At 41.3% G+C, this 26,487-nt stretch overlaps 1 protein-coding gene across 2 annotated transcripts; it reads right to left on the bottom strand.

Moving 5' to 3' along the window:
* Positions 1 to 11,211: 11,211 nt before the first annotated feature.
* Positions 11,212 to 19,500, bottom strand: tbx2b (T-box transcription factor 2b). Of its 2 annotated transcripts, none has more exons than XM_075474185.1 (7): positions 18,156 to 19,500; positions 17,079 to 17,346; positions 15,664 to 15,816; positions 14,489 to 14,565; positions 14,207 to 14,376; positions 12,887 to 13,470; positions 11,212 to 12,564 (listed from the first exon to the last, which is right to left on the bottom strand). In XM_075474185.1, exons 1-7 carry the CDS (start codon positions 18,512 to 18,514, stop codon positions 12,115 to 12,117), a joined length of 2,061 nt encoding a protein of 686 aa, XP_075330300.1. In that variant the 5' UTR covers positions 18,515 to 19,500; the 3' UTR covers positions 11,212 to 12,114. The 2 variants fall into 2 exon arrangements, with proteins under 2 accessions (XP_075330300.1, XP_075330301.1); XM_075474186.1 differs by having other exon boundaries at positions 15,664 to 15,810; positions 18,156 to 19,493.
* Between the last annotated feature and the right edge of the window lie 6,987 nt (positions 19,501 to 26,487).

Raw genomic sequence — 26,487 nt, 5'->3', positions numbered from 1 at the left:
AGGAATGCAAGGGGCAGAGAGAGAGAGGGGAGATGTGCAGCAAAGGGCCGCTCGGTGCGGGACTCGAACCGGGGCCAGCTGCAGCGAGGACTATAGCCTCTGTACATGGGGCGGCTTCTTAACCCACTACACCACCGACCGCCCCCCGTTGTGTCTTTTTATTTACCATTGTGTTTTTGTTTACTGTTGTGTTTTCTCTTTTTGCCGTTGTGTTTTTTATTTGCCGTTGTGTTTTCTCTTTTACCATTGTGTTTTTTTTATTTACCGTTGTGTTATCTCTATTTACTATTGTGTTTTTTTTATTTACCGTTGTGTTATCTCTATTTGCCGTTGTGTTTTTTTATTTACCGTTGTGTTTTCTCTTTTACCATTGTGTTTTTTTAATTTACCGTTGTGTTTTCTCTTTTGCCGTTGTGTTATTTAATTTACCGTTGTGTTTTCTCTTTTGCCATTGTGTTTTTTTATTTACCGTTGTGTTTTCTCTTTTACCATTGTGTTTTTTTATTTACTGTTGTGTTTTCTCTTTTACCGTTGTGTTTTCTCTTTTTGCCGTTGTGTTTTTTATTAACTGTTGTGTTTTCTCTTTTGCCGTTATGTTTTTTTATTTACCGTTGTGTTTTTTCTTTTGCCGTTGTCCTTTCTCTCTTTGCCGTTGTGATTTGCACTTCAGAGCCACCATACATAACAGGCTTTTCAAACAGTACAAACTGATGCTGTTGGTAAAATGTTTTTCACTAAGTAAGATGAATGCAGTTATAATTACCTCTACACAAATAAATTGAGCTTTGTTTTGCATAGAGGTACTGTGCTGGTTAATACTGTGTCTAGGATTTTCAGTTAGATATTTCCTTTTAAACTCTTTATTTTTCTGTCAAGTCTTAGTGGCATTTTTAAATGAGAACTTTATATAATAGTAGGCGTAAATGATAACGCTCCTGATATGTTAATTAAATTACTAAATTGCAGTTGACATTTGATCTTTAAGTATCATACTTGTCAGGCTAGGTAACAGAAAGATTTGCTCATTGTGAACAAATTTTTTTTAGTCTATTTAAAAAAACAAATGAATCCCACTTAGTCTTTTAGGTTTTTCTTGTGAAACTATTGAATCTGTCTGAAAGCAAACTAACAGGGTTACAGCTACTATAAAACTGCTCCTTTATCTGGCCTTTATCTCCCTGCTCCACCTCATGTGCTCTGGCGTCTCACAAGTCTCATAGTGCTTGTATTTAAACAGTGTCATGCCCTTTGTTTTTCAGAGGTAATCCCCTGCACTCTTTGAAGTGGGCGTCATGTTTGCAGTGTGACCATTTAATATGGAGAGCAGCTTGATGATATTAGTGTCAGGGTTAATTGCTGATTTCATTTAGATTTTAGAGGCTGCCTGGCTGGCGGTATGTGGGCATCATGTGCTGCTCAGTTCAAGATCTGGTCAAGCCCATAGTCTTAGTTACACTCACATACACACTGCAGCCCTTCCAGTTTCTCTGATCCCTGAACATGTGACAGGGCAGACATGGGACCTAGGTATCCTGCCTACTTCACAGGGCTGAGCCTAGCGCAGTAGAAGTTGTTGCTCAGACCTCCCATGATGGACCCTTCCAAATCCTTTGCCTTCTTCCTCCTTTCCAATCCATCAGTACACCGAGCCCTTGAGCCTACAAAGTTGTGCCTTAGTGAAGAAATGCCTTTGCCATGTTTACAGAATGTGGAAGTGATGCATTTGGACTTTCCATGCTGCCTTTTATGTGGTTGCCTGAAAGCAGATGTAGATCAGAGATGGCTGACTCCTATGTGACTCTTGCATAGCTTTCGTTCAGGAGGAAATGGAACTTCAGCCGAACTGAATTACTTATTAACTCATCTCATGCTACAATTGTCTGATCAACAGTTATCACCAGACATGCTACTGATGTAAGTCTCAATTAATTCTGATACTACACAACTGATGTATTTTTATCAATATTTTTATATAGTTGTTCTGATGTTTTTAAAACTCTCGCTGTAGCTGGACTTCTGTCACTGTAACAGTCTCTGAGCTAAATTTGAAACAGCCGAGTAGTGTTGCCTGTGACAAACTCATAAAATACAGACATTTGGGACAAGGGAAAGCCCCTCAGAATTCTTTTTTGTTTTTTTCTTGGGGGGTCATAAAAGTTAAAAGGAACTATGGGATTTTAGCGTTTTTGTCCCCATCATCTCCCTGGTACTCTTCCAGCTTTATTCTGCTGCTGGTAGTAAAAGCTGGGCAGTCATTTGCTGCAGTTCACTATATCTTTGTTTTTATAGGGTGTGAGTGACTTGTTAGCACTCATCTAAAATGCATTTGAAAAGGCTTTTTCTCTTCTTGTGCTCAGACTTTGTTCTTGTCCAGCAGAGAAAATGCTATGAGGACTGGACTCAACAGTTAAATGCTGATGGGATCAACACATGGTTATATAGAATTGTGTACATTTCAGAGATGTCACATGCATTCACTGATACTCGAGGTTTGGCCAACAAACATGCACCTCATATTAGTCATCTTGTATGTGTTTTAGACCTAAAGATGAACAAAGATCTGCACAGCTTGTATGTAGATTCTTCTTTCTTTTTTTTTAAGAAATTACCATTTTAAATGGATTTCTATATTATCTGTTTTTATATATGTTTTGTATTATTCTATATTATGTGTTTTAATGTCTAATTCTTCTTCCAGCTTTATTATATGGTCTTTATATAGCCTGGACTGTAACTGAGCTAAATTGCTTTTACTGAAGTTATGACCCAGAGTAAAATGAAGCGGAAATGTAATGTAACTGAAATTATTCTTCTGCTTAGAAAATGTGTAAAAATCTGTTGCTTTGATTAGTGTTGATCTAAATCCTTTCTTCCGTGGGTGCTAATCAACAGGTATGAGCTCCTCCAAGGCTGCTATTTGTCAGCACTATGCTCCTCTTTTTTTAATCCCAACTACCACCTCTCCTTGATGACATCTACTCTTCAAAGAGCTGGATATGAATGGCTCATTCCTGCAAACAAAGTTTGTTTCCAATAATTGTGCAAGATGGGAAACCAATATAAATATTCTTTTGATTCCACATTCAAGGGAGTTATTGTACTTTAACCATTAAGAGATACATTTTTTTTCTCTATTTTTCATTTTCTAATTTCACTGTCTCTTTTCTGTCCCATATTTTTACTTAACCACTGTAAAATTGTGAGATCAGTTTTATAACCTAATCATGAAAACTGTTATCAGACTTTGGAACACTAATTTTGGAGACTTTGGACACACTTGATCATGAGTGTTGCCTGGATGCTAAATTCTCCTCTGAGGCTACACACAGTGCCTGGCTCCACTGTTTTTCCAAAAGCTATCTTGCCCCACTCATCCTCTCAGTATGTCCTCCTCATATTCATCTATTATTTGTCCTTCTGAATATTCTAGTTTGCATTTACATCTTTGTGTTGATAACATATAAACTGCTACAAATTAACTCTCAAATATAGAAGGTTTTAGTACATTTATGTGTTTCACAATGGTAGCTGTTGGCATTGGAAAACCACATAGTGGTTTAAGTCCTACTTAGATTTAACATGCTGTTTAAACTGGTCTTTGGTCAAATCTGAAATGAGTTAGTAGTCAATTCTATTGACATACAAATTAATTGTTGGAGCTGAAATATAAACTCAGGGGACTTACTCTCTTCTAGAGCAGAAAGTTCCTGCAGTTTCTTGTATGCCAGCACAAGGCCCAAGTTCTGTTCTTGTTATAATTCACTTATTTTTCACATATTTATACACTTTGCCTTTCCAAGACCTATTATGATTAAATCACACCTGCAAAATGGATTTAGCCAGTTTGTTATGCATATCAGTTTAGTTTTTAAATGTATTAATTTCTGAATGACTGCATTTTGAATTTCCCCCATTGGGGGATGAATAAAGTATTTTTCTATTCTATTCTATAACAGCAGTGATATTAACTCACGATCTGACTTATTTTCAGATGTGTCATTCTTCTCTTTGTATTTTATAGAATTTATAATCGAACTCACTGACCATTTAAGACACATATTGGATCAAAGAGACGTTTGGGTGCAGTCTGTTGGTTTCCTTAGTTAGGCATTTAAAAAAAAAATTAGCTCTGTATGAATTGGACCAATTTGGAATTGAATTAATTTGATTTGATTTGAATGAATTGGATTCTAATTGGCTGCAACTGGACTGTATTTTTGAAGTGCCTTGAATTGACGTTATTGTAATTTGGTGCTTTATGAATAAAACTAAGTTGAAATGATCAATAGCTTTGTGAAACCACCTTTAGGAGAAATTACTGGAACTTATCATGTTGTGTATGATATTATCTGTCTCTTACATCTTTGTGGAGAAATGTTGGCCCACTCTTCCTTAGTTTAGTTTAATTAAGTAAGGTTAGAGGGGATTTGTTCATTCTTAAAGTCCTGGCACAGCCATTCAATCAGGTTGAGGTCTAGACTTTGACGGGGTCATTATAACACAAGATTATTTTCTTTTTCAGCCATTCTATTGTACATTTTCTGTTGTATTTGAGATCATTGCCCTAGTAAAGCTTTAGCTGTCGGACAGACGGCCTCACATCTGACTCTAGAACACTTTTGTATCCAGAGGAGTTCATGGTGGACTCAATGACTGCAAGGTGCCCAGGTCCTGTAGTTGCAGAACCAGCCTAGATCATCATCCCTCCACCACCGTGCTTGACAGCTGGTGTGAGGTGTTTGTGCTGATATGCTGTGTTTGGTTTCCTCCAAACGTGCTGCTGTGCATTATGAGCAAACATCTCCACTTTGGTCTGTTCTGTCCAAAGCACATTGTTCCAGAAGTCTTGTGGTTTGTTCAGATGCAGCTTTGCAAACCTAAGCTGTGCTGCCATGTTCTTTTTAGAGAGAAGAGGCTTTCTCCTGCAGCCCTTCCACACAAGCCATACCTGTTCAGTCTTTTTCTAACTGTGCCGTCATGACCTTTAACCTTTAACATGGTAACTGAGGCCTGCAGAGTCTGAGATGTAGCTCTTGGGCAGTTTCTCTGAGCATTGCACCATCTCAACTCAACTCAACTCAGCTTTATTTATAAAGCCCTTTAAAACAGCCGTGGCTGAAACAAAGTGCTGTACATGAATAACAGTCCGAAGTATAAGGCATAAAACATAAGAACAATGTAAAAACAATTTTAAACAATGACAATATTAAAACAATAAAAACAATAACAGAAACAGAGTATCATGCTGGGTTAAAAGCCAGGGAATAAAAATGGGTTTTAAGACGAGTTTTAAAAATGGGCAGTGAAGGGGCTTGTCTGATGTGATATTGTTCCACAGTTTCGGACCGGCAGTGTAAAAGGCTCTGTCTCCTCTGAGCTTCCGTTTGGCCCTCGGTACCTCCAGGAGCAGCTGATCAGCTGACCTGAGGCACCGGGCAGGAGCATATGGATGGAGCAGCTCAGAGAGGTAAGGCGGGGCGAGTCCATTTAAAGATTTAAAAACAAATAAAAGAATCTTAAAATGAACTCTAAAATGCACAGGCATCTAACCTTAGGGTGACCTTGCTGGGACGTCCACTCCTGGGAAGATTGACAGCTGTCCTGAATGTTTCCCACTTGTGAATAATCTTTCTCTCTGTAGAACGATGGACTCCAGATAGTTTGGAAACGGCCTTCTAACCCTTCCCAGGTTGATGGGCAGCAACAGCTGCTTCTCTGAGATCATTGCTGATGTCTTTCCTCCTTGGCATCATGTTAACACACACATGAATGCTGCAGAACAGCAAACTGCCAAAGCTTTTGCTTGTATAGCGAAGCTTACACTAACTGATTAACAATTCAATTCAATTCAGTTTTATTTATATAGTGCCAAATCACAACAAATGTCAAGGCACTTATTACTTATATAGTAATACAGTCCAATTCAAGCCAATTAGAGTCCAATTCATTGTAATCATAATCCAATGAAATCCAATTATTCAAATTCAAATTTAGTCCAATTCATTCATATAGAGCCAATTCAAAAACAATTTCCTAGCTAAGAAAACCAACAGATTGCACCGAGTGCAACAAGTAAGTAAGCCTTTTCATTTCTATGAAAGTAGTAAGACTAAATCTATAACAACCTAAAGAATTACTGAAGTCACTTCAGTCACAGTGATATCAATCTGACAAAAGTTGGCTTATAATACAACTGACACACAACTAATATCTCATCTCATACTAAAATCTCTCAATTCCCATATCGATCAATTAATAGCTGACTTGTGACAACCAACTTTTACAAATACAGTAAAGAAACTGATGAGTCAAGCACATCAGTACACTGTACTTCTGGGAAGTGGCTCAGAGTTGATCTAAGCTGACGTGGGTGTGTTTTTCATGTGCCTGGGCTCCAACAAGAGTGAGGGGATTGTACGTTCTTTGAACAGCTGGCAGGTTTAGTCTCAGCATCTTGACTTGGCCATAGCGACTGTTCATCCTGACAGATACTGTTAGTCTGTACTAATCTCTCCTGCTCATCTCAGTGTCAACTCAGTGGGAGGAGGCCAGGACTTTTAGGGTCATCAGAGCAAATGATTTCTATAGGGTCAGATGCACAGATCCGACACAAAAATCTAGAAGTCCAAAGGACTCCTGTGTTTATAATTTGGGACTGAAGAGTGGTGGTTGCAGGCTCTTGCTCCTGTTTGATGTAACTCAGTGAAAGGCATCCATTTCAACACGATCCACCTGTGTTTCCTTTTGCAGTAATGAGTGTCAGTGTGGAGGCTGCAGAGGGCCAGTTGGAGTCTGACCCTCTGCAGCCACTTTATTAGCTGCTCTACAGTGTTTGGCTTTGCTCTTGCTTGATTTATTGTTTTCTGTTCAACTTTTTAGTTTGTAATTTGTCATAAGAGGCTGAACCATCCCACAAAGTCCTAACATGTGAGATTTTTTCCCCCAAATCATGCTATAACGTGTGCTGAGGAGCAACTAAGAATGCATATGAGTAGAAACTTACATATAAGGCAAAGTTAAAATATGTTAACCATTCAGGTTATCATTTATTTTTGCAAAAATTTTTTTCCTCCAACAAGATATCATGTTTCCATTTGTTCCTCATATTTACTATTGTTGTTATTTATCGTGTTTTATTTTGACTTATTTACTTTGTCAGACATTATTCCTTTAATACAAAATTCAGTTGAGTTAAATAAATATTTTTGTGTTCATTTACAAGAGAAAGTCTTTTCAGGAAATTTATATAAAGTGAATCCCAACAACTCTTTAGACATCAGTTGGCGATGATGATGTATTCATGCCATCCACTATGTTCAAATTGGTAATGCAATGATACTTCTAAAGTAAGTAACTATGCCATCTAGTGGTTGTTGGATTGGGAGTGATCAACTGCTGGTTATCAGTTCAGAAACATGAATATGTTTGAAAATACTTCAAACAAATGCTTCATATCAGATATGAGTGTATTATATTAGTAGGAATGTGTAACTTACAATACAAAACACAAGAATTATATGAACTACAAGAGGATTGACTGTCAGTAAACCAAGCGTATTGCTTCGCTGTGCATGCTTATGTGACCTATGTTGACCCAGAGCTACTGCAAACAAATACATTGATTTACAAAAATTCAACTCATGTGGATTTTTTACTGCTGAAAGATAAACTTACAACTCCAGTGTTACATACCGAGAGCCAAGGCAAAGGAGTTTCTGTGCACTAAATTCAATGTATTGGCTGAATGTGTCCCGCTGTTGATCTTAAGGCACCACCACCATGATATTCTAGTTGATCAGCTTAATATTTAGGATAATATGGGAGAAAACACCAAAACAGAAAAAATGACAGAAGTTTGGAGTGGACAAAGAACTCCTTCAGAAGTCACAATAGACTTCTTTTCCTTCTGTTGTGTCCAGGAGGTGGCGATGGGCGTGCATGTTTGCTCTCATGCTGCAGCCCTAAATCATCCAGAATCAAACTAAAAAAGTAAAAACTCTATCATAGTTTCATTTTACAGGTGTGTTTATTAGGTGTTTTAAGAGCATTCTGTACTTTTCCCTTTAGTAGATGTTATTTTATTATAACAATTCTAAAAAAATAATGAATTTGTGTTGTCTGTCTTTGTTTTTAATCTCATTTAAGTATACGTAATGGATTCATGTAACTGTAACAGTAAGGTCACAGGTTGTGCATTTTCTCATTCCTCCTCCCTGCACCCTGTGGTTGGATCCTTCCTGCCCCACTGTGGACCAGTGTCATGGCAGCACCTGAGCCGAGCAGCCAATAGGCTGCCTGCCCGTCAGAAGCACAGAGGGAACAGCCTGCAGAAGTGCAGAATAACAATACACACTCTGTGGACACTATGCTCCTGGGCTGTTCCCACCTCTATCAGACAATTGGCTGGACGGAGGCAACACTGGCCAATAACGCTTTTTGCAATTGCACGGCGAATTTTGAAGATTTTTTTTTGTCCTGAATACAGATTTCTAAAACATTTACATTTACAGTTGGACAAAAATAATACAATAAAAAATTATCTTTTTTTTTTCACAGATGAAATGTGCAAATGAGTCTGCGTGGGAGTCAGAAAAAGGTTTCAGATGATAAGAATCAGAGCGTGATATAGCCTTTTCCTTTGTCATTATCACTTTATTACCCACATGAGGCAAGTCCTAAATCACGTGAGTTTAACATGCACTAAACCATGAAACATATGCTGTGGTGGAGCAATATTTGAGAGATTAAATTAAATCATTTTAACACGGATCTGAATTCTGAAAAAAAGGGCTAAAATGACTATGTATTTATATATATACATATATTTGTGTGTGTAGGACTTAGTTAAAGTGGAAGAGTTATTTCGTAATTACTGCTCACGTTCTGGTATCACATTCGAAATCCAACCAATTCAAAGTGTGTAAAAGCAAATTATATTTAAATGTATCTGTTAGGTGGGAAAGATTAGCTCCATTATTATATTGAATAATAACCTGCGGGTGCATTATTTTTTATTTTATTAACACAAGGTTACACAGTTATATACTACTAGTTTTGCCACATTATATAATGAACCTTCAACCCAGATGCAGCTGATTTTTTGTGTAATCTGGGGCATGTTGACTGATGTGAGACCAGATCCCAGCAGGCTCTGAAACACCTCCTACGGACCTGCAGATAAGAGGAGCAGATAGCAGGTGAAGGACGGCCCTCTGAACTCTTTAGGTTTCACAGTCCCAACAAGGAGAGGTGCTGCTCGTCTCCTGTTGAAATGAAGTGCACAGCTTATCCTGCTGGCCTCCAAAAACAGAAACAGCAACATTGACCTGCACTGATCATTTAACAAAGTTGTGAATAATCTTGGCCTTTTTACCCCACGCCGTCACCAGTCATTAGTTATGATCCACGGGGCCTCCACGGGAGTCTATTGATCACTCATTGACTGATTGATTTAGACAAATACTTTTTTCTCCCAGAGCGCGAGGTCGAGTTGCTCCCCTTGTTAATTGAAGATAACAGAGTGGCAACAATGGCCCCCGTAATAGAATGAGAATTTTGTGACTGTCGCTGCAGAAAGAAAAGAAAATGAAGACGAAGGGGAGGAGGAGAGGGAGGCGAAGGGTGGGCTCTCTAATTAGGAAGCGGAGCGGTGTGGAGGCTGTGGCCGGCAGGCAGGCGACAGGCGCCGTGTCCCGGACAAAAGGCTGTCTGCTACCCTAAACTCCCCCTGCTTAACCCTTTAAACCGAGACACACACACACACACACAAACACACACACACACACACACACACACACACACCAGTGCTGCTGCGTCATGCTCTCATACGGACTTCAACGCACACTTCAGATCTGAAGTAAACCCCAGGATTGGAAAGGAAAAACTTCAAATTAATTGTAAAAGAACCTTAGAAGCCTCGCCAAATTGAAACTGGTTGCAGTCGCTTGTTCACACTGAAACTTAGGAGATGTCGAACGCTCTGACCAATTCCTAACTTCATGTTACGCCTGGAAAACATGCGCAAATGTGAGTTTGTGCTCTGAAATATGCGCGCCGACCTGAAAATGAAAACACACAAAGGATATGTGTGAGCAGAGAAGAGAAGGCTTCCTATAAATAGCCTACTCACTTTACTCGACTCTTTCTAAAAATACAGACGGGCACACAATACTCAAGGAAATGCTGATTGACGGTGACCGAGAACATGCTGAAAATAGAGCGAGATGAGCATGCCGCAGGGCACAGAGCCATTTTAACACGAATACAGAAATATAAAAGCATTCAAATCGGACTTGTGCTGTTCCTGCAAAACAAGCACACCGAGGAAAACACCACTTCATACTTAGCTGTACAAAATAATGAGAATAATTTCTCATATTCAGAGTTGTAGCCTGTATGTAAAATTCCGACCAGAAAGTTTCACCACAATTTAGATAATTTGAGATTTAGATTCAGGCTTATTTATAATAGCCTATAATGTAAACTCAACCCGGATCTATTTTCTTGTCAAATTCAACTAACCACATGCAGAATCTGTCTTTTCCTGGGCTTCACCGACAGAGGGCGCTGCTGACCCAGCTATCAACATGTAGGTGTGTGCGTGTGTGTGTAAATGTGCCGAATCTTTGTTCAAAAATGCTGTGTACGTTTCTGTTCTGCTTAGATTGTAAAGCTGGAGTAACAATAATAACAATCATAATGATACAAGCATTGAGCTCAACAATTTTTTTTTATTGAAATTGTGAGACAATCGAAAACAAAACAAACAAACAAAAAAAAAAGCACAAAAGAAAAGAAAAAAATTAGAAAAATACCCGGACAACCAGCATAAACAAGATACGTCCATCTTTAAATAGCTATATTTATGAGTAGATATGAAAGATGCGCCCATAAGAGGAATTGCTTTGAATATCTCCTGACTGGAGTGAAATAACCTGAGGTGTTTTTTAATCCAAGTGGAGCTCTTCTCGGTTCCTCTGTATTTGTTGATGTGGACTAAAACATGGCACACACGTCTCCTAAAAAAGAAATCTGCGATGCTTCATACAGTTTTTTCAAACCAACAAGCGCTAAATAGCTTCAATTTACAGTATATGCTCATGTAAAACGGGGGGGGGGGGGGGGGGGGGGGGGGTGTAAGGTGGGAGAAAAGTTCAATTCGAAATATATACACGCAAATATACAGCACTGAATAAATTAATACCGATTGCATGTTCTTGGATCATAGCTTTATTTACAGAAAATTTTAATTACATAAATAGTTCAGAGAGAATATTTCTGGCATGAAATGATAAGCGGTTCTTTCTGTCTGTCAGACGGAACGTTCACCTTCCATCCCTTTTAATAATCAGACCTGCCTGTCGGCGTGATGGGGCTCCTGTTCAAGGCTCGGCTTTGCTTAAAAACAGACTTGGATGCTCAATGCTTCACGTGAACCAGTCAGCGCACATTTTCAGCAGGGCGCGCGCACTCTGAGAACCTGCGGGCTCAGTGTGGCCAGTACAAGGCCTCTGTGACATGGCCACATGATTAGGTTTTATTGATCTATTTTTCACCTCTGTGTTGCTGTTTCATATCTTTTTTTTAAATTATTATTCTATTTTAATCATATAATGTCTTTTTCTCTACATTGTCTCCATAGACTTTGTTCTCTGAACATTTTTGCACTTGTTATTTTTTTCTGTTTGGAAATTAATTTAATCAATGTAGTAATCAAAGTATTCCAGAGAGTACCTGGCGTGGGTGGGAGGAAGGTTATGCCTGACTTCAAGAGCTGCTACCCCTAAAAACATTGGGATTCAGGGGAGGGATTTCTGTCTGATGGTGATGGAAAAACTGCCCGACAAGCTTTCCACCGTTAAATAGATCAGCTCTGAGGGAAGCCTTCAGTATTTGTGAATTTTAAGAAAAAGGTTAGATATAATTACACTGATTATATTTTTTTCTACCTGTAGTTTTGTTCCAAAAAAAAAAAAATCTGTAATCAGCCTTCATCAACCATCTTCAGTCAAACCCTCATCTCAGTCTCTGTGATGTGCTATACAGGACATATGCATTTATAGTCCTCTGGTAACCTATTCAAGACAAGTCTTCATCTCAAACACAAAGTCTTGATCACTTGGGAGAGTCTGCATTTGGGGAGGGTTCCCTTTGGCCCTCCAGGCCGCTCACCAGTCTCTGGATGCTCTGCAATTCATTTACAGAGTCTTTTATGGAGTTTTTGGGAGATGCCGCTCCTGCACTCGATCCTCCCTTCTTGTGATTGCTGTGGTGCTCTGGGGCTGGACTGGTCTCCCTGCTGCCAGGTTTGGAAGATTCTGAACCCAAACTGAGGCTGCCAGGCAGGCTCGTGGTGAGCAGGCTGGAGCTCTGGGGCAGTGACACAGGGAGCTGGTAAGGGTTGAAGCGGAGGCGGGGCCGAGAGGAGCCCAAGAAGGGGTTCCTGGAGAGTGGGCTGGCTGAGCTGGTAGCTGGGAGAGCTGAGGCCGAGGCTGCAGCTGCTGCTGCTGCCATGTAGGTGTAGGGGTACGGGAAAAGACCTCCAAATGGAGGCATGGGGATGCCCTGCAGAACGTAAAAGGAAAAACTTAGAACCACATTTGAACATATCCATATATCAAATAATCTCCTTATTGTATAGAATAAATAATTCATTTTGGGGACTGGATTTGAAATTAAATTCTAATGTTTTTCTGTCAATACACAGAATGTCCACTTGCTACATGCAGCAAATTACTTCAATTTCACTTTACTGATCATACCTATTGTAAACCTAGTTCTGATTTATGCCAGGTTAACCTATGCTTTGTGCAGAAGGCAAGGTATATCCTGTGCTACAGGTGTAAAGGCATACCAAATCATTTTCTGACTGAATGGCCTTCCTTACCTGAGACGCAAGCATGTGCTGAGACAGATGAAAGGGAAAGGGGTTAGGAGTTCCTCCTGTGCCTTGGGCGGAGAGGCTGCCATTTTCCAAACCACTTGCTCCGGATACAGAGGCCAATAGATGCCCCATGCCCATAGCAGAAAAAGCTCCGGGGGCCATCGCAAATTGCCCTGGGTGAAACAACAGCGGCGATCCGGTGTTCAGAGGGTTAAAGAACTGCTGACTGTGAAGACCAGACAGAGCCAGACTTTGCAAGTGACCTGGACTGAAGTGCGAAGGGCTCTCAGTTTGGACCACTAGAGGGGAGAAAGTGTCTTTACTGGCACTTATTCCCCCAGCATCTGAGTCCTTTGTCAACGTGTTTGTGGTGTCCTTCCTGTGCCTGCTCTCCACTTTGTCCTTCTCAAGGTTCCTTATACTGAATATGGAGTCGTCTTTCTTTTCAGCAGTCGGCCTTTCCCTCACACGCTCCTCACACCTGGAGCTGTAGGGGGACACGGGCTCAGTTCCTGGGCTGTTGGAGTCTGTGCAGTGCTCATCATGATGCTCCAGCTCCTGCTCACTGTCAGAACATGTTTTCTCATCTAAAATGGCAAAATTGAAAGAGTTGTAAGCACCAATCTTCACAAAAACTTGAATAATCTTTTTAATTTGTAAATCCACACAGCATATTTGAAATAAATTATAATTCATTGTGAAGTAAAATGTATGAAATGTATCCTGGATATCAAATATCTTTTAACCTAAAAAAAACGTGTCGATAGATTGGATAAATACTAGGAGGGAGGAATTCTTCATGCATTTAGCTGCCGACATCTAACAAGAAGTGAGTAAATGAATGGTGGCGGAGAGACTTTTTGCTGTTGACAGGTGTGATATAAATAAACTAGTACAAATACAAAGTAGCATGATTTTATCATGTTACTTTGAGATGACATTTGTTGTATTTGGCGCTATATAAATAAAAATTAATTGAATTGAAAAATTTAATTATCAAGGTTGCACCTTACTGCTATGCATTCTAATATCATCCCATCATAATCATAATAATGATAAAAATCATTATTACTACTATTATAAATAATACCATTTCTGCAGAGATTTACTTTTTGTAAATGTCTACTTTCCTCCATCAAACTTATTTCAATCTATTACTACCTAAATGATAGCATTAGGCTCATATAAGTGATTCTCCCAAAAACCACCTCATGGTTGATAAAGGCTGAAATGAAGGTTGTATATTATGATCATACAACATGATTAAGCCCCTTTTCTATGTTCATGTATGGCCCTCCACCTAAGAACAGGAATATTTCTCACCCCGACTGGGCCTGCTGAACCTGAGCGGGCTGGTACCGGCACCCAGCGGGGAGTTGACAGCGTCCCTGCTGGCCAGAGGCTCACTGGATGAGGCGTCCGAATCCGCGCCCTCTCGGTCCGCCTTGCACTGGTCTTCGTACATCCGCAGTGACGGCATAGTCAGCTGCTTCCTGCAAAACAACAACAACAACAATAATAATTGTAGGCGTTATAGTCATTGTAGAATAGGATAGTGGAGACATAAGATAGTGCACGCACGCACACAACAATTCTGTTTGATACCTTTTCTCCCTCCTTCCGTTCCCCGTGTCTCTGAATCCCTTGGCGAAAGGATTGTTGTCAATCTTCAGCTGTGTTATCTGTCCAAAATGCAAAGACACGAAGAATGTTATGGAAGCACATTAAAAGCACAAAGCTTACACTGTGAGTGTCCATTGTCTCCTACCGGCCTATTTAGGAAAACAATGTTTGGATGAACACATGCAAACAGCTTGTTGGGCAGGGCCACCGCTGGCCTCGGATTTGCATTATTAATAAAAGTGTAAAGATGGGGCGTTATTCTCATCGGCCCCAGGAGAGACATTTTACCACAAAATAATTCTCCACGGGCCACACAAGCCTCTGATCCCCGAAAGAAAGGCAGAGGGTTCAGTATATGCACAGATGACTGTCATATTAATAATTACTAATGCGGTTTGAATCACTTCTGCCCCGCGATATGTCGTGTTGTGCACGAGGCCAGGGAGGCTCCATGTAGGGGCACAGACCCGGAAAAGGTCTGCGTGGCTCTGGGCTCCTGAGGCCCTCTGTGGCCCTACAACAACACGCTTCAGGCATTTGAGCAGAGAGTTAGTCCACTCTGACCAGCCTTTTAAATGCCTTCTAATCGATGGTGACTCTTTGCCATAAACCTCTGCAACAACAACACAACTCATGCCTCCTGGACACAAACGCCAATTAGCCATCACTTTGGACAAAGAGACAGAAAGAGGCGTGCAATAATGGCACCGAATAAAATGATTCAAAATCCGGATTCAAATATATTGTATTTGAGACATATTCCTGTGATCAAAAAGAAAGACACCGGGCTAATCTGAAATGTAACCATCCAATAATTAAAGGAGGCAAGTCGACCACACTTGATGCAACATAACAAACACAATCTCCACCATTTATTTGGCCGTATATATTCACTTTCCTTCGTTGTAATAGACCATAATAACCCACACCCCATTTAAATCTATGGCGAGATATTTCTGTTACAAATTTAAGCAAAGCGGCATATTGAAAAATGAAGTGGGACATGGGAGTCCTTAGCAGAGAAATTAGGCGACCTACAAAATCAGATTAAGTCTTCGGGATTTGGTGGCGGGGGAGGGGACGCATGTTGAGCATTTATTATGCAAACTATAGCAGCCATATTAGAGGCCGTCAGAGGAGAGTGAAGAGTGACTCACCTTGTCGTTCTGATATGCGGTCACAGCCACAAACTCCGTCTCCGGAAAGACGTATGTTCGAAATGTGCTGTAGGGAAGCTTCAGAATGTCGTTGGCCCGCACTATGTGGAACCGGGGCTGGTACTTGTGCATGGAGTTCAGGATGGTCTGGACCAACACACACAAAACGCACAGCTTTGGAGTAAATATCACAGCATGGCGGTTATTCATGTTAAATATCGACACAAGGCGAAATACTTCGGATAATCTGGCGCGTAGTCATTGAAGCTGTTGTAATTAGGCTACTGTGTGAGCAGTGTGGTTTGTAATTAGTACGAAAGGAAAAAGGAAAACCTGACCAGAACACACATGTTGTCATAAAGCATCAGAACCACAGTGTGACAAAAACAGAAGAAGAAATAAATTCAATCAATCAGATTTGATCAATAAAAAACTATAAACTTCACATGAAAAAAAAAAAACAGTTTAAGGGAATAAACTGTAATAATACAAAATATACATTGAACGACAATTATTGTGCTAAATTGTGTTAAATCCAAAAAAAAAAAATGTATGAACTACAAAATGTAAACTCGACACAGAAGCAGCCTGCAGAAATAATGCCTGAAGCAAATTATTTAGGCAGATTTTTTTTTCTCTATGAACTTTGTCAGACATATATTTTCTTCTATTTTTTTTTTTTTTTTTTTAGCATTGTGCATATTATTGGGCAGGTAACATAATGTTGAATATGGGGGAAAGAGTGCGTACTGTACTCTATTATTCATATTAGAAGGCTACAGGCTGGAGGGGACGTCAGTCGGCTGCCATTCACACTCATTTCAGTCTTTTCTCTCTGACTCGATTTGACAATACATGACTTAATCCTCAGCCTTGCAAACATTCAGCTCAGATTTGATGTTGTTTCCCCCTCCACAGTAAGGAGGACGCACAGCCGTAGCCCACCGGTCCTGGGGTGGCGCAGTGCAGACAGCTTGGACCAGATTTGGATACGAGGTTTGAAGGCAGGAGCAGAAAAGTACAGCGTGATAATATTACGCTGCAAGCTTGTAGTCATGTCAGGGAAAGTGCGAAGTTAAGTGGGACAAAGTGTGAACAGCTTTGGATCTAAATGTAACTCATCAATACGTCACATCTTTGTATTTTCATATTAAGATTTTTTTTTATTTGCAGTATTTTACAGTATTTAATTGCAGAAAAATGAATTTTCTCTCACGTTTACACAACTTGCTGTGAGATTCCCTGCGGTTGCTGGATTGAATCCATTTCACCCTTTATACTGTGTTTCTACTGATGTGATATGTTCCTGATCATGATCTTGCCCTCTCTCCCCACATACACAATAAAACTTGTTCCTAACACAAAATAAAAACTCAGCTCGGCTTAGAGGGAATCAAAACACTTCGTGTACTTACAAATCCGTGTTTGTCCGAGATGTTATTGGTCAGTTTGAGTTTATGGAAAGCAACAGGCTTAGCCATCCACTGCTCTCCGGTGGCCGGACTATCCGGGTGGATATACATCCTCTTAGGCATCTCCGGGTCGGCCTTGCCGGCCACCATCCAGCGGGAGTTGTGGAACTTGTAGCGGCAGTCATCCGCCGCCACTATGTCCATCAGCAGGATGTATTTGGCTTTTTTATCGAGCCCGTTAATTCGTACTTTGAACGGAGGAAACATCCTCCTGCAAAAAGAAACACACAACAAGTCAACACGCTGCGATCCGAGAACAAATAAAACAACAAAATACAACATGTTGTACATAATAATACAACATCCGCAGCACATGAACACATTCTGACCTTTTGTCTAAACGACTAAAGGTCGCAAGAAAAATATTAGAATTACTGGATTTTTTTTCGCTTCTGCAATTAGGCAAGAGAAAGACAGAAAAGCCTCCAGTGTGTGTCTGCGGAGTCTGTCTGTCCGTCTTTGTGTATGTGTGTGTTGTCCAAATCTTCCTCTCCAAAGCTGAGCAGCATATTTATGACCACAGCTCTTCAAATCCCTGCTTTTTGAAGTGACAGACTGTTTATAAAATCCAGAAGCTCTGCCGTCTCCACAGAAAGCAGTTTAAGAGATAAAAGCTGATAACAGCTCTAAACACATTCCCCCTCCAAATATCCCAAATATGCACTTTGATCTCTGAGCGAGTAAATTATAAATATTTCAAAATACAATATTTGTCCACCGGCCTCTGAAACTCTCAAACATGGAACTGGTCCTGGAACTAAGTTAAAAAAAAATAAAAAATACATATTGTGTAAAATACTTGGTAAACGTATGGTGTTGTTAAGTTAAGTATTGTGTTGTAGCCTGGTTATTAATAGTAGACCAGACAAATAATCTGTGGGAAAATAAGTACCGACTGGGGAAGGCCTAACGCGCAGGCTACCGTTTAATACTAGAAAAAATGTTTTTTTGTGCTTCCCAACTTCTCTGCTTATAAAAGGGTGCATCCATAAATGGAATACTATTCTCAGTAATTCTTACCTTCCAGACTTGGTAATAACCATCTCCGTCCCGAGTTTATGAAACTGGTCCCAAAGATCCTTGGCTTCCAGGGTTACTTTTGGGTCGTCTTCCACTTCCTCCTCGGGCTCCAGGCTTTTCATGCTGCGGAGATGAGCCGCCTGATGGTGGCTGAGGGCCGGGTGGAGCCCAGCCTCCGCCGCCCCGGCCAGGCCGTGGTCCGTTATGGGCTTGGTGAGTGCTCCTGGAGGAAGGCTGAGTGCCGGGAAGAAGGAAGGCTGCGCGGCCGCCAGAAAGGCGGACATGGGGAAGTCGGTCGGCCGATGTGCGTGGAAAGGGTGATAAGCCATTGCAGTCCCCGTAAAAACTGGATCTCTCATCGGTGCATCCACAAAAACCGAAGTGAAACAATGGATATTTCAGTGGTATCTCCCCCCAATCAGCGTAGGTCCGCGCCTCGCGATCAGTTAATTTCTGAGTGTGGCGTCTTGTCAAACACACAACGTGTTTTCAGGGTGAAGAAAATAGCCCAGAGTTGCTGCTGATGTGCTTTTCCTTCGGCCGCTCCGCTGAGCTCTTCAGTGGAAGCCGCGCTGTGACGGCAAAGCCCGGCTGCGCTGTGCGCCTCTCACAGAAATAAGCTGTTTCTCTGCTTCAGTCATCCCACCCTGACTGGAGAGATGTGGCCCCGTTCACTGCAGATCTGTTACTATCTCACATGTCCTTCCTGCCTCCATCCCCAACACTAATGAACCAAGCCCCTTTGATTGCTGATTTTACGCTTTCTGGACCAATTGTGGGCCCCTATAGGCGTGGTTCTGACAGCTCCGGCCAGACTCTCAGAGAGGAGGGAGGGGGGGCGCAAGAAGGTGTCGGAAGCATTAGCAGTAAGAAAACATGTCAACAGAATAAAATATTAACCAATGACAGGAAAGATCGGGAAATCCCACCCCCATTTCCAAGCCAAACACCGGGTCAGCCCTCAGTTCTTGGCCGGTGGAGGCATCACCTCTCTCGGCTTGCGTTTTTATAATGTCGCCTCCGGAGAAGCCAACCTGTCCATAGACTTACTGTCTAAATACTCACCTTTACACAGAGGAACAGCTCAACTTCTTCACATTAAGAAATTGTCTTTGAGAACAACTCCTAACAGTAATTCCACGACTCTCAATTTCCCCTCGGCATTCCGGAAAGATTCATTTCAAAGAGCTGCTCTCTCGGTCTCTTTATAATAACAGACATTGTAGTTATTCTATCGGCTGTTTTGATTCTTAGGCTGGATTTGCCTAACACTAGCCCCGGCTGCGTTAATTCTGTGTCCTGACTTGAGTCTCAAACAGTCCCGGCTTCCCCCGGTGAGAGCCATTTATCTGTGCAATGTGTTGATCGAGCTGCCGGGAAGCAGCAGCCGCCGCGGCGGCAGCGCGCTCCGGCTGGAAGAGACGCACACCAACGCTGCCTGGAACAAACACAGAGGGAACCCGATCAAACCTGAACAAACACAATTCAGGGAGAAAGAAAGCGGTGAGTGTTCACTTCGATACAAACTCTTTAAATAGGCCCTAGTTTATAGAATTTTTAGATTTGAAAAATATTTTTGACATTTTTTATTTTCCAGATAAAACCACTTGTCGTTGTTGTCGTTGCAGTTGTGTTTTTTACTGGCTGCTAGAGGCTGTTTAATGTCGTGCTGATGTTTTTTTTAGAGTATCGTTTGTATCTCCACATCAGACGGTCGCAGCGATGACATAATTTAGTGCCCAGACTGAGCTCGGAGCAGGCCGTGGTGGCGTGTAATCTCCGACAGGTTGTATTTTGTCAAACTAAGGATAGTGCAGGACTGCGGGAGCCACAGGGGGCCGCACCAGCTTCCCTGCACTCTGCTCCACTGAGCTCCTTCAGAATACAGCGCCGCGGCATCCGATTAGCTGGGACTCAGTTTCTTAAAGAGCCGCTCGGCGCCAGTCGGCTGATGCGCCACAATAAGAACAATCTCATGTCTCTTTATATTTACCCTGAAGTCTCGCAGGTCCCCTCCGGCCCCCTGCTCTGCGGCTCTGCTCCTCTTTTTTGCCTTGGTCATGAGTCGGTGTCAGATGTGATTTTGAACAAATCTTTGGATAAACAGTTGCTCTCTGGTCAGTCTAATCGCAATGTGGGCCACATGCACCACTTGGACAAAAAGTGAAAGAAAAAGTGAAAATCCCCTGAATATGCTGTCAGAGACAGGGGACCCCTGAACGCAGCAGCGTCTCTGCTGTTCTACAGGCACAGAAAACTCTTACTGGCTATAAAACTGTCTTGAATAACACACACATAAATAAACTAAAACATGAAATGTATCCTACGCTGCAGCATGCGAACACTATGACACAGAATAAACTCACAGCTTCTGCAGACAGTTGCAAAACAAAACAATTTCACATCATTCTTTATTGCGTCACCAGTAAGTTTCAGCACTTTGTGTGTGAGATACGTGATGTTGTGTGATCTAAGAGCATAAAATATTTGCACATCTTCCCCGTGTTACACACTTGTTGCTCAGCTTCCGTCAGGCTGATACAGCCATGCGTGAAGAGTCAGCAGGCCAGACAGCAGCAGCAGCTCTCTGGACCTGGCTGAGAGAAAGTGCTTCCACAAGCTCAGAGAACATATTAGACCAGCCTGGAATCCCTGGAGCTTTCACTGCTCCGCACAGCGCGGACTTCAGTGGTGATGTGGAAAGGGCTATTTTCTTTAGGCATATGTTGGAATTAATGCCAGGGGGCATTCTGTCCAAACGAGAATGTGAAATGATCAAGAAATGTTTCCTCACACTCTGCTCAGAGTTCATTGGAGGTGTGTGTTTGCTTTAATTTGGCCGTGCACCTGACTGGATGCTGCATCTTCACAGTAATGGAAATAACAGACAGATGTAGGAGCGACTGCGGCTTCTGGTGAGACTTCTGGAGCTCCATGGAGCTTTCCAGTGGAAGTGGAGGAAAAGATTAGCAACATATTGAGGAGGATAACAGTTTTTCTGTCGGAGTTCCCAACTGGGTAATTGTATCACCAATGTTTGTGTAAATTAGTCACCATTTATTTATTCTGTGCCTTCAACGGTACAGAATTCTCCATTACGCGCTATTTAAAAGTCATTAAATCGAAGCAGCACTGTTCCGACCTGCTGGTAATTCTAGGGGCACTGCATTTACAGATTAACACATCCTCTGTTGGGGATTAATGGCAGCAGACAGTAAATATGCCCCTCGGACTTGTTCTTTGGGCATATGTGTGTCAGTTGGGGATAAGAGGCAACCAACAGGGAGAGAGATAAGGTTCAGAAAAATGTCATTTGGAAATGTTGAAAAAGAAGAGCAAATTGAAAACTTTTTGTCACCAATTTCCGTTTTTGTTGATAGTTTAGCTAATTTATAACACAGACAATACTGTTATCACATGATCCCCGGAAATGACCGGGAATAAGCAGATTTGGAAGCTTAAATATGAGACATTTGATGCGCGGAGTTGCCTGTCAGGCTGCAACTTGGACTCGTATTAAAAGTGAATTAAGTGCTTGCTTGATGATTTCCATCCAGGAAGTTGACAAACGTTTTCTGTGCGTGTCCTTGATCCGTCCGCTCAATACAACACAATATGGCTGCAGATGGGGAAATGTGCGTGGAAAGCATCTTTCGTCCCGGTGATTTGGCTCTTGTCTCCCCATCCGAGCCAGAGACGCTCTAATTACAGCAGAACGCTTTTGCGCCATATTCAGGTTTAATCGAGTATTGTTATTTTCTTCCTCCCTTAGACATTGTTCCCTTCTTCCTTTCATCTTTCCATCTTCTCCTCCCATCTCCCTGCATCATCTCTCCGGCTATATTTAGCGGCTAGACTGAGGCCTTGGCGCCAGACCGTTTAAGACCTGTCAAAGTCCCTCATATTTCCCCTTGTCACATGGAAACCCGGCGACCAGCGCCTCTCCTCCTCCTTCTCCCATTCTCCTCCTTCTCCCTCCTCCTCCGTCTTTGGAACAACCAGCAGCCCTCCTCCTTTTCCTCCTGTCCTTCATCTCCTCCACTTCCTCCTCCTGCCCCTCTACTCTGCTAGATGAAACATATCTGTTCTCATTTGTGGAAAAGCAAAATGTTTCCTCATCCCCTGCAACCGAATGCAAACAAGCACCACATACACACTATCATGTTATTTGGAACAACGCGCTCTTTTGGGATCAGGTTAATACCTAATACATCACAGCGCTGCTATAAAACAAACATTTGACTTGAATGTGACTTTATGACAAACCCAATCAGGCGCTGCATCCACTCAGATCCCGTTACCTGCCTGCCCAGAAGCCCGTTTTCTCCCGTGTGGCGACCGCAGCCACAGTGCTGAACATCGGCTGTAGGTGCGACTGACAGGTGGAAAACCAGATGGGGGCGCTATGGTAACCCAAGGGAGCCAGAGAAGGGTGACAGAGCTGTCACAGACACGAGCATCCCAGCAGCCACAGACACCCGGTCTGAGGAATCAGCTTTTAGTCTCACTGAGAGTCAAAGAAATGCTTCTCCTTCCATTATAGTAAAGTGAATAAAGTATACTTTAACTGAATTATATTTCACATATTTTATTAGAAGTCCCACGACACAATACTGCTGCTCATTGTATATTTAGGGACATTTGGGTGTCTCAAATTAGCGAGAATTCGATTATCTGCGCAGGTTAGTCTGTGACGCGCTGTGTGTGGAGCCTTTTAATTCAGCCACAGGAAGATTCTGTCATTAAGTGCATTTATCTGTTGGTTAGATATGACAGAGAGACACCACCACCTTTAATGTAGTCCCAGTTTAAAAAAGAAAAAAAGACTTCCCGCCTCTTTATCTTTTTATGTGCGCGTGCGTATTGGCGTGCGCGAACAGTCTCTATTTTCCAAATTCACATTTTTCACTATATTCCAAATGGGATCAAACTAATTCGATGCGTCCTAATTTCCCTCTAAGACTTGTATTGATCTGTCCTTTCTACACCTGGAGCCGTTGGAAACACTGAAACCCAAATCCAGAGCAGAACACTTTGGATCTGCGGAGAGCTGCTCTGCCGAACACATCTGAGAACATTTATTTCGGCTACATATTCTCAATCAGGCCTGCATTTATTCTACAAACATTTTTGTCATTTCACTGTGTTTATAAATCAAACAAATTAATTTCAACGCTGGACATCCAATCCTAAAATGTTTCACATCAGTTCCATTTTTCTTTTTTCTTTTTTCTTTTTTCTGCAGCTTGTTGCTAAATGAAAAATCTGCGCTTTGTGTCACAGTGTCGAACTAATTCAAGCGTGCCTCCGCTCACTGATTATTTGTGTTTGGTTGAGCAGCTCTGAGCTCAAACTTTTCTCATCACGCCACGGTCTAAACTCATTCTTAATCAGAAAACCGACTTTTTTTTAAACATCATCTATTTCACGATATTTATTACTATTCCGTGTCAATCGAGACACTCCTTTTTTTCTTTAGAACGAACAAAATAATGTATTGTGTGTTTTGCAGATGTGTTGACAGCATGGAGGAATGGAATTAGCAGCTGCAGCGCTGGGAACATTGAATCCCATTAGGAAGAGCAGCAGAGCCGAGGCTACCTGCAGGCTCGTGCTTTCAGCTCGTGCTTTCAGCTCGTGCAGCACATCACACAGCAGCAGCATCTGCAGCTAAACACCAGCAACACCTCATCCACACCAAACACTTAAATATTTTATAATTTTAAGCAGGCTCTTATTGTGTTATACTTATTTAGTTTATCTTTAAACCATCTGGCTCATATATAATTGTCATTAAAAGAATAAGATCAACGAGAAATACAATAAAATGCAACAGAAACAGTGAAGCACGCGCAGCCTTTGTCATGTCTGAGAGAAAGATCGAAAAGGAAAAAAACATTTAGTAAAAGACTTAATTCATTTCAGTCTCCTGAAGTCATAAAGACACAACAGCGGATCCGCTTCACGTTCTGGATTAATGTAATAAAATAACATAATAAATAAAATGAACATGGACTTTAGAACACTGCCTTCAGGTGCACTTTTCTCTGCTTACGCTGTTGGAGACACGCGCCAGCTAATGTTGAGTCCGCGCGCTCGGAAAAATGGCTCCAACACCCAGTCTGCGTTGGAGGTGCCTGCAGGTAGACTGATGTTGGACTGTTTAACTGCAGCTGCCAGAACTGAAGCCCCTGATTGAGTCAATTCTTCTTCTAATCCAAAATGAATAGACTGTTGCTCCTCAGCAGCAGGCACGAGCTCCATCTGAACTAACCTGTTGCATACTCAGGTGCAGGATTCATTTATGCGCTATTTTTATTATTATACACCTGCAGTTCTCGTAGGGAGTACCATGCATCTCTAAACATTATTTAACTCCCTGAAAATGAACCCTTCCAAGCCCTGGAGGCCCTGACACCTCCCTGGCTTTGTCTTCTTTTACGTAATGATTCAGAGTAAAGATGGTGACATCCTCACAGGTAAGTCTGACACAGCTAATCCTGTGGAGCAGAGAGTCATTTCCATTCACTGACTTCCACATGTTAATGCTCATCATCTTTATTGTTACAGCTATATGGAACCATATGGAACACATGAAATATTCAATATGTGTGTCTTTAAGTCAGGTGGGCCCAGTGACACGATCTGTCACATCCTACTAAAGAACAAAAAATGAAAGATCTCTTCTTCTGGAAGGGAAGTCTGTGAGTGTGGGAATGAGGGCATCATTTCAATTAACCAGCAACATGTGTCTGCATCACAATCTACACTTTCTTTAAAGATATCAAATAAATTCAGAGATCTTTCAGTTGGTTGCTTTTGTAAAGATTACGCCGTGAATGATGATCATCTTTTATTATGTACAGTTAGTAATAAGAACTGTTATTTAGTAAATGGCAACTAATTTCAGCCTCAACCTACAGACTTTAAAAAGAGCTTTCCCCTAATTTTCCTTTCAGACGGCTCACCAGCTCACACCAAAGCAGGAAGCTCGGATCGCAGTGCATGTTTTATTCCACTCAGGCATGACAGGTTTCCAATTTTTCAGGTAGCTGTGGAAGCTAATATGAGCATTTCATGATGACTCCAGAAAGAAAACCAGGAATAGGTATTCTTATGACACCTTGAAATAGCTGCAGTTAATCCTCACATGATTAAGAAGTGTTTGGTTTTCTGATGCAGTTCTCTTGCTGCTGAATGTTCACAAATTAGGACTCAGCAGCAAGCCTCCTTCCCCGGCTCAGCTGCTAGCAGGAGGTCAGCAGTAAGGACCTGGACACTTTGAAGTTTTCTCCAGTTTAGCTCCATTTCAGGCACCTGATTCTGTTATCCACCGTGACATCAATCAGTGGCTGAGATTTACTGTTTTGTTCTCTGTTTCTAACAGGAGTTTGAAGTTCACTAATACTGAATTTCTCCATGCAGCCATGTTTCTCTGCGTTTCCTACCACATGAGTGTCTGCTTGAAATGACTGAATAAATGAAGAAAAACATTTTAAACAGACAGTGTTCAGTTTGTTTGTGTGTTATTTATGACATTAAAAAAATAAGTCCATAAAAATGTGTGCTTTTGACAACACAAATAATGTGAAGTGTTTTTGAAGAATATATTGAAATAAAATAACTTTGGATTACAAAGTGCCGTTTCCTTCTTGTTGCATAACAACGAAGTTTCTTCTGGTTGAAGTGGCAGGAACATCCTGACAGCTGGAACTTATTTCTATTTTATTTACAAGTGAGTGTTGCATATGACCCTAAACAAACACATTTTGCAATAGGTCATTTCAAGTTTTCATTTAATTCTGGCAATGACGTGACCGACTTTATTTTCAAACAAGTGTAAACACAAGCACAACTTTTCTTAGCTGAACATTTTTACAGCGTGCTAAAGAGGCTCTTCGGGCCATCTCTTCTTCCACTTTGGCAGGGCGAAAACCCCTTTTTAATTTTATGACTTGCAGTTTACAGGTATGAGATGGAACACAACACAGTGCATATTGAACTGTTTGAATTCAAATTAGTTCAAATCTTTTCAGATTTTACTTAGTTTTTTAAAAACCTGCACAAGACTTTTAGGACTTTAAGTTGAGCTTATCAGCAGTGAAACAAATAAGTCCATAAAAATGTGTGCCTTTTCATTTTCTTGACTTTCAGAACAAAGAGCCAGAGTCAGCCATAAAAACTCCCTTTAACAACACTTTACTGCCTGTTAAAAAATATGGTACTAATTACTTGGGGTACTATGTGCTGATGGTCACCGCCGTGGTTGAAATGTGAACAAGGAGCAATCATGGTGGAAAAAAAAAAAGAACAGACAGTTTCATTTCCTCAA

This window comes from Odontesthes bonariensis, chromosome 9, assembly GCF_027942865.1.
Source record: "Odontesthes bonariensis isolate fOdoBon6 chromosome 9, fOdoBon6.hap1, whole genome shotgun sequence".
NCBI lineage: Eukaryota > Metazoa > Chordata > Actinopteri > Atheriniformes > Atherinopsidae > Odontesthes > Odontesthes bonariensis.
This window is presented reverse-complemented; position numbering and strand designations above follow the sequence as displayed.

Excerpts from the sequence above, each read along its gene's own strand:
- tbx2b (XM_075474185.1), bottom strand. The coding sequence starts at position 18,514 with ATGAGAGATCCAGTTTTTACGGGGACTGCAATGGCTTATCACCCTTTC. Across the intron at positions 17,347-18,155 it reads GTTATTACCAAGTCTGGAAG|GAGGATGTTTCCTCCGTTCA; the intron begins GTAAGAATTACT and ends TTCTTTTTGCAG. Across the intron at positions 14,566-15,663 it reads CCGCATATCAGAACGACAAG|ATAACACAGCTGAAGATTGA; the intron begins GTGAGTCACTCT and ends CATTTTGGACAG.